The sequence below is a fragment of the Takifugu rubripes genome, chromosome 9 (genome assembly GCF_901000725.2).
Source record: "Takifugu rubripes chromosome 9, fTakRub1.2, whole genome shotgun sequence".
In the NCBI taxonomy this organism is placed as follows: domain Eukaryota; kingdom Metazoa; phylum Chordata; class Actinopteri; order Tetraodontiformes; family Tetraodontidae; genus Takifugu; species Takifugu rubripes.
In genome coordinates this window covers 11,058,325-11,067,409 of record NC_042293.1, presented here as the reverse complement: position 1 = coordinate 11,067,409, position 9,085 = coordinate 11,058,325, and the positions used below count along the sequence as shown (strand labels likewise).

Below are 9,085 nucleotides of genomic sequence, written 5' to 3'. Positions count from 1 at the left end.
ATGTGGGACTAATGTAGGATTGTGAAACCACGGGCATGTGATGTAAGAAAGCAGTCTGTCAGATAGATTTAATCAATACGCTGCTTCCGAAGGAAATATAAACCACTGTGATATATTCAGATTTCCATAAAGGGTAAATTTACTTTATTATGAGAGGAAACGGATCTCAGTTTGGCTTCTGACAGTTTTATTGAAGCTCAAATCATATCGCACTGATTGCCTGTTGAGTTGTAATATATTATTGGCATCGCGCATGTTTCTGCTTATGATAGCGGTGGTTTTATATTGTTCATGTTATTACACCAGGCCCATAACCAAATCTAGTTTAGGACACATTTGATATGATAATGACCTTAATGTCCATAGATATGGCCATTTTACAAATCTCATTAGAACCTGTGTGAGTATTAATCTCCATTAGCTCAACAGGAAAAACACTGATGATAATTCACAGATGTGCCAGGTAACATTTACAAATAAATATTCTTCATCTATAGATGCTATTAAATGATTTATTACACGCTTAATACATAATGCAGCAGCCATATAACAGCAATACCATGAAAAATGTATCCACTGAGACGTTTATGGATGAAGCAGATCTTTGGCTGTTGCTGACATTAAATGATCATGTTATTAATGCATGTGCACATACAGTCTCTGTGCCTGAGATCTGCTGTGGGATAAATAAACCTCTAAAGATGTAAATGTTGCGCTTATAAAGTCTGATTTCTGTTGGGAGAGACTGCGTCCACGTGTGACTGTATGTATTACACGGTAATTAATGTCAGCTAAACTGGTCCCTCTAAATCGCCTGTGGGAGAATACCAGTGTGATACCATTAAAAAAGACCCATTTCAATCTTAATCAGTGGAGAAGCTCTTGAATCATTATATTATTATAATTTATTCATGTTAAAGTGTTGAATCTGCATCATAGACTGAGCACACAGTTTGATTTCCTGTTAGCCCGCTGCTAACATTTTAGCCTCTTTTAAATATGAAAACATAACAAAAGATGCTTTTAAACAATAGCTTTCTAAACAAAAAAATCAATTTGAATAAAGCCCTCTCATTAAAAGTGCATCGATTTGCATCCAGCTCAGAACAGAAGCTTGAATTTGAAAAACAACCTTCCGCTGTGAGTTTAGATCCCATCTAAAAACAAGCAACTTGTTTTCTTCTACATTTGAGCAACAGAAAAGTTCCCAAATGCACTTTAACACACGGATTTGAATGGGTGGAGAGAACAGCCGGAGGCGTTTCTGCATTTTCACGCTCGGTTAGGAGAGGCGGCGTGTCGCGCTGTGTCAGAATCCATCAGCCGGTTCCTGACCCAGAATTTCTAAGCACAGATCAAACATCCCAAAACAACGGCTGACTCCGGAACTCCCCAAAGCCCCTCAGACTCCAGAATATCTTCACTCCTCTTCTGTTCTGCCCGTCTCTTTTCAAGTGACAAGATAAATGAGCTTGCTTTGATATAGCTGGAGGAGAGAGAAGGAAGTCCTAACGAAGAGGGAAGGAAAGCAGCAACATGGAGGGAAAAGGAATGAGAGCGGCCCAACAGTAACTCAGAGCAAGCCTGCATTTTAGAAAATTACACGGCTGTAACCCAGGAGAAGCAATTAATTCATTTTAAGTTAACAAACACCATCAATGTTGCTGCTTCATGTTAATGTTTGAAGGCAGGCAAAGTGAAAAAGCGTCCCTGAATGCAGCAATTAGCACAGACATGAAGTCGGCCGTCATGTGAAGTATCCAATCCATAAACGTGTATCCATGTTTGAAGTATCCAATCCATGAACTTAAACAACAAATCTATTTTATAGTTCTAACAAAGATGAAGCGGTGATTGTTCAGATGACTGGAGCTGCTACCGAGTAACGACCCGCCCACGCCCGTCATTAACACTAGTAATAAAGTACCACAACTTACAAAGAAAGTTGAGACCATGAGGTTTAAAAAATTCCATAGATTGTTTAATACAACATACCATATTCTTGACAATTGAACATCAACAAAATCTTGTTAATTAAAAAAAAGAAAATCTGCATATTACCTTTATTGCACAGAACAATTTTTATGTATTTACCATATATTTATTTTTAGTGCCTTTTTTTTGTAAAAAGTTGGCTTGGACTGTACATGGTCAACGTCGTCCAAGGTCAAACTAATTAAAAAAGAACCAAAAGGAAAAATAAAAACAGTATCCCCGGATCACTTGGGACCAATAAAGGCTAGGTACATTTAGCCACACTTTGAACGATGAGAGCATTCATAATCAGCGAGAGGGAAAATCGGGACCGTTATCCAGTTTTTTTTTTCTTTTATGTAAAACAGATTACACCAAAGCTGCTTCAGACTGTTCCACGGGTGAAACCATCTGTCACCCCTCCCTTTCTGCGCGTTCCGTCCGTACTTCTGTGCGATATTGTCCGTCATAAATAACTTAACATTTATTCTCACACGCCTCTGCGGAGACCAGCTGTCCACTGCTGGGGAGGGTGAGGCCGTAACCTCCGACATTTTACGCAGGATAGCGTCAGTTCCGTTCCCCCTCCGAAAGAAATCGGATATTTTGGGACAACTGATCCAGGATAGACATGTTTCAATGGCTGGACTGTGGGAGAGTCTGGGCTAAAAATGGACCGTTAATAAGACAATCCAGAAAAATAACAATGACAGACATATTCTACAGCTTGAGGAGCACATTATATTCAAAAATATGATGAATCAACAACTTTTGTGAAGGGCAGAACATCATTCTAACCGATGGAATCGCTTCGAGTTAAATGCTAACAGTGCCAGGGTTCCTACGCCAGCTGTTTTGTTGCTTCTGCCTGACTGTAAAATCTGTGGCGATTACAGACCTATTCTTTTTACAGCGCCCCCAGAGTGTGCCCCAGTGTCTGGGTTCAATATGAAGCCTCACAATCAGGCTTTTCTGCTACTTTTGGAACACTACCTATTACCTTTGCTTCTACCAAAAGTGCAACTGCTCTTAAATAACCAGAAAGATGTCTTTCACAACACATCTATCTCCACTTTCTGTTAAGCACCACTCCTCACCAGGGTCATGGGGGGTGCTGGACGAGTCGCCATTGCAGAACACACAAGCCATTCACATGCTAATGAGGCAAATTTCAAGTCTCCTAATGGGAAAGTTTTTGGACTGTAGGGGGAACCAGAGAACAACTGTTTTTGAGGATTACTCTGCTAATGTATTGAGGTTCTTCTGAAACATCCAAACTAACAGAATGAGGAACTAGAGGATTCTAGAATTGGACCCTACACTGTGTCATTGAGCTAATTTCCAGGGTTTATTGTTTTCAGGGCACAGATATACATTTGTTCAATGACAGAAAAGCATCACTGTAGGAAAAGAGACAACAACATGTGCTAATGTACATGGAATGTAGAAATGTGCTCATCAACCCATACATATCTCATTTACAAGCTGTCACCCGCCCTTGGAAAACATTAAGCGTCACAGAGAGTTTAAAAAAATACAGTCAGAATGGTTGAAAGGTGATGTGCCGGTCGTGCTCCCGCTGCTCCGAGCACATTTTTTCTTTTAAGGTTTTGTCCACAGGTTGCTGTCAGTAGAAACTGTCTGGAGACCTGCGTGTGCTTCCGTTCCCTCTCACTTATGAAAGCGAGGAACCGCCCTCTGTACGCCAGTCAAGGTAAAACAAACAAAACAAAACAAAACAAAAACAGATTACTCTATGTTAACAGACCAGGACCCACAGGTTTTTTGAGAGGAAAGGCAATGTCTCCATTTCCATTTTTCAGCATTTCCCGTTCCGTCAAACCCCGCTCCTCTAAATCATCTTCATGTTGAATTTGCGAGGAGCGTCCGCTGTGCTGCTGCTCATGCCAGCGTCCGATTTCCGCGGCACGTACTCTATCTCAATGTTGTGCTTCGTGTTTCCTTTGCCCCTGCTCCAAAGGAAAAGCAGCACCAAGCAAAAGAGGACGACGCCCAGGAAGGAAATGAAGCCCATCGTGGTCGCGATGATCAGTGTCTTTATGTCAAAGGGGAAGGGGGCATTGTCTCTTGTACCATTAGCACCAGTTTCTATGGGCTGGTTGGAGATGAAGGCAAAAGTCTTGTTCGGTTGGTGCGGCCAGTCGGGTGAGTAGCTGTGAATGTGCAGGTGAGCGAGGGAGGTGTCATTCCCTCCCGCGTTACTAGCTACACACATATATGTGCCGTTGTCTTGAATCTGAGCATAGCGCACCTCAAGGGTACCATCTGGCAACACCGAAATCCTGCCGATCGTCTTGGTGGTGATGAACTTTTTCTGCGGGGAGAGCCACATTATCACGGGAGCAGGGTCGCCGTCTGCTTGGCAGGCAAAGTGAACAATGGCCCCCTCGTCTACGAACTTCTGCTGGGGTTTGCGATCCCTGATTCGAGACTTGCGGCACGTGAAGTAGTTTGGCTGCAGGACGTCGGGGAAGTCTTTGAACTCTTTGCCTTGGACGAACTCAGGGGAGGCACAGGTGGGCTGGTGCTTGTTGAAATTCAGCCTCCAGCGCCGCCTGAACACCCACAGCAGTCTGCAGTCGCAGGCCAGGGGGTTGTCGTACAAGGCCAGGGTCTCTAAGTTGCCAACTGAGTGGAAAGCGGACTCCTCCAAAGTGGTCAGAGAGTTTCCAGTCACGTTTAGGATTTTCAGGTAGTTTAGACCACGGAAAGAGTAGGGTTCAATCATGGACAGTCTGCCGCCTACCAGGTGAAATTCCTGCAGACGCAGCAGATCGTGGAGCTTATTCCCCTCAATGGTGTGGATGGGATTATAGGAGAGATTGAGGAAGCGTAAATAAACCAGGTGCCTCAAGGCAACATAAGGAATAGTGGTCAGGTTAGCGTTAGCAATGGTCAGGGAGGTTAGGTTTAATCCATAAAGGCAATTGGGGGTCATCGTATCCAGATACGGCCAATTGGCTATTTCCAACACTTTCAGCCGATAGAGCCGTTTGAAGGAGTAATCCCGGATGACGTTGATATTGAGATGGCGGAGCCTGAGCGTGATCAAACCGTGCAGATGTGTAAACGCCTCTGTCGGCACCGTGGACAAGTTGCACTTCTCAAGACTCAGGTGCTCGAGGCTGCTCAGGCCGTGAAAAGCCCGGTGGGAGATGAAAACCAGGTCATTATCGCCCACTTCTAGAGAACGGAGGTTGTACAGATCCTGGAACATATAGTCCAGCAGAATGACGATCTTGTTCTCACTGATGTCCAGCTGCGTGAGGTTGCTCAGGCCCGTGAACACGCCGAGCTGGATCAACTTGAGCTTGTTGCTACGCAAGCCTAATGTCCGCAAGCCGTAAAGGTTGTTGAACGCTCCGGGTTCAATGGTGGAGATGGTGTTTTCACTCAGCTCCAGGTGCTCCAGGTTGGGAAAGGCGGCAAACTCATCCGGGTTGATGGTTCTGATACGGTTCTTGCTGAGGTCCAGCAGCTTGGTTTCCGCAGGAATTCCCTCGGGAACTGTCATCAGCTTTTTCCGGTGGCACATCACAGAGCGCTCTTGAACATTGCATTCGCAGCGGGATGGGCAGCCTGTGGCGGAACCAGACAGCACGGTGCCGAGCAACAGGATCAGGATGGGCTGCCAGCAAGCCACCAGGTAGCTGTGCCCAGTTGCTTCTCCGGCCGCCATCTTACCAGTTACCTGTAGAGACACAGAGAAGAGACTGAATATAATATAATATAATATAATATAATATAATATAATATAATATAATATAATATAATATAATATAATATAATATAATATAATATAATATTTACATTTATTTATCTCTCATTCCACTTAAAAGGCTTAAGTAATTCTGAAACAACATCATCGTATCTTCTGGAGATGATCCATTATTCCGCACTACCACTCTGATATAAAGTCAATCATCACTGGGAATTATTGTCATTTTTCACTGGAAATCTGATACATCCTTTCTTACAGATGCCAGACACACACAAACTCAGTAAACGCACCCAAAAAAACACATATATCACTGGCTGCAGTGATATATGTGCTGCTGGTGACACTAAGCTCACACAATATTTTATGATTAAAAACAGGCCGAGCGCCACAAACAGTGCAAAGGCCGAGGGGCAGCGTTGTGTTTGTTCGGCTAACATCGCAATTAAAATCCAATTTTATCCTTACAGTTTTCCACAATCAAATAATCACTTACTGGATGTTGTTTAATAAAGTTTAATGCGTTTCCCCAGAAATGTTAGAATGGGAATAAAATGTACAGGCAACACTGCAGTACCACTTTATTGGCTTTAGCTTAGCATTGAATCTGTATCAGGCAGAAGTATGCTTTGTAATCTACCTCTTTTAATAAAAGGTATTAGAGTTCTATCCATCTCTGACCTCATTATTTGGAACATTTCTTCTCTGAACAGTCCTGACATCTGTTTCTCCATTTGTTTTGACACATTAAATTATGGGCTGACACCCAGCTAATAACATTTCCCCCAAGAAACAATAAAAACCTGGATATGAGAATGGCTGAAAGGGAAAGGTTTATGAGGTGGATTTACTCCACTCAATTTCTTTTGCTTTCCTACGAGGTCAAAGTTCAGGCTTGGGCTTTTATGACGCCGCGGGCAACCGAGTGACCAACCAGGACTGCGAAATGATGAAAAGACATCTGAGATCAGCGGGCCTGCAGCAGAACCTGCCTGCAGTCCTATTTAATCATCTTTTATTGCCGAAGTTCCATTGATTGACTCAGCTCTGAGTGCTGCAGGACGGAGTATCAGCGAGCTCAGACATCTCACGAGGAGCGACCTGATCACCCTCAGACCTGTCACCTTCTATCATAAACCTGCATCATATCAGATCTCACTGAGATGTTATTATGTCTGACTCTATTACTACTGATGCTGAAACCCAATCAGCCCGGTGATACAGTCATTATCCCAACGCTAACGCTTCCTCTGGTTATGGACTCCAGCAACTACATTCACACTTGTTTTTATTCCTTTGCGCACAGAAACGTAGGATGGAATGTGGTTCCTCCACAGCAGCACGTTCCTTAAGTGCATTAAGATGAAACGGGGGGGGGGGGGGGGGGGGGGGGGGGGCGAGCAGAAAAAGCAGTAATAACGGGAGAAGGATGTCCGTGAGCGCACATTTGCACCTAGGTTTTGCTAATGAGTCGGCGTTATCGTTTCCTCCCAGACATGTCATCTGAATTCAGTCCTTTCCAATCAGCGCTCCCCGGAACGCCCAGAGAATTCCATTAATTGAGGAGCTGCTATTCTACTCCAAACAAAAGCTGTGGCCGAGGAGAAGCGAGACAATAGGCAGTCCTCGACAACAGAGGGACCGCTGGTCCAAATCCAGTATTAACTGGATCAATGAATACTTAGATCAGTGCCTCCCCCATTACCGATCCACTGGGATCCTGAAGATGATGCTAACATAAGGAAATAGGTGGGACCCTCTCCTCTTGTTTGGGCTTTTTCACATTGGCCGTCCCACCAGAGAGAAGGCGAGCCTGATTAAATATGGAGTCAGATTTGTGGTGGCTAAACTACCACAACGTGAACCTCTAATGGCTAATTGATCAAGTAGTCAATAGACTGCAACGTCTCAAATGAAGAAGCATGTACTGGGTGCGCTCATCTTCTATTCAAGAGACCCGCAAATAAATCAAACCCACTTTAATAACGGAGGAAACTGGCTCTGAAAGCGCGCTGGTTTCTGTGTTTTATCTGCGCTCTTGTCCACAGTGGCACTTCATAGCTGCGCGTGTTTTTTAGATTGTCTTTTTGAAATTCTTAAGCACCCTATTGTGAAGGGTCCCCATTATTTTCTGACTTGTAGGTACATTAGCGCGCTATCATCGCCCGAAATCTTCCGCTCTTCGGAACGTGTCTGTCTTCACAATAAGCACAATCAGAGGGTATTGTGAGGACTTCATTCTACCTGTCACAAGACATCAGTCCTGAGCCCTGTTAAATGCCTGTAAGCTTCTTGGAAATCCCTGAGATGATGCTGACGCTATCTGCAGCACCAAGTGTTAAAAGCCTTTAAAGCTCATTTCCCTGCAAACTGCTTAGTCAGCTAGTAGGCTAATCCTGCCACGACGGAACCAGCAGCAGAGTCTTATTTATTGTATTTCCACCAATTTGACAGTCTCGAATGATTTGCAGTGAGCAGACACCAGGACCTTAATGTACATAAAGCATATTTAGAGAGAACTGCAGCTTCTACAGTTAAGTCACTAATGCTCCACCAAACAATAAACCTAATCCATAAAAATAGAATTATTTACAATTTAAGTATGAATCCGTGTGTGCAGGCTTACAAACCCAAATAATTATCTCCAACTTCAAGATTTCCCTTGAATATCACATCATTCATTTACAGGATCGGCTTAAATTTGGGGGTTACACCATCAGATATTTAGATCAACTAACAGCTACTTTTTTTCCTTAAATCCAGCTTAAACAGGCAGAAATTGCCTTCAGGTCACACAGTAAGTTCGCCGCCCCGCCGCTATAATGGTGTTTCTTTGAATTTGAAGACAAAGGTTACCCTTGTGTCATTGCGATGCTAAGCTGCCTGTTGGGATAGCTGGAGAGAGGCGAGCCTGTGAAATGGCAGGGTTTAAGCATAAGCCGACGCCCGACAGATGGACGGCCAAGGCCTAATCCAGGGGAAGAATCTGTTAGGTGCATCAAGGTTAAGAATTCCCGCAGTGTCCAGCTGCTGTCCTCATAAAAGCTGTCTACATGCTCAAGGAGTTTGGGAATAATGAAGATACCGAGCACCGTACACAGATGATATCGGATGAGCGCGGACATTTATAGTCAATTAAAGCTAGCAAACATTTTGGCCTAAAGTTTGGAGGGAATTCTATGGTTGGTGGTCCAAGGATATGCTTTGTTCTTCCTGTGCAAGAGGTGCAAGGTTCACATCCCGGCTGAGCCCGAGTTTTCATGCTGTTTATGTTGTCCTTCTAGCTGGTATCTGAATTTACTGTATAATATGTGAAAACGCAATTCTGTTGTTAAGCAACCACTTCAACTTTGATGAAACATTAATTAAACG

At 43.7% G+C, this 9,085-nt stretch overlaps 1 protein-coding gene across 2 annotated transcripts in view; it reads right to left on the bottom strand.

The window, feature by feature from the left end:
- Positions 1-1,956: 1,956 nt before the first annotated feature.
- lingo1a (leucine rich repeat and Ig domain containing 1a) overlaps positions 1,957-9,085 on the bottom strand; it is a 63,765-nt gene continuing 56,636 nt past the window's right edge. For both annotated transcript variants that reach the window (XM_029842140.1, XM_011607430.2), the window contains one exon: positions 1,957-5,686. In XM_029842140.1, the coding sequence (XP_029698000.1) occupies positions 3,827-5,674 (1,848 nt within the window). In that variant the 5' untranslated portion in view covers positions 5,675-5,686 and the 3' untranslated portion in view covers positions 1,957-3,826. The remainder of the gene's footprint in view (positions 5,687-9,085) is intronic.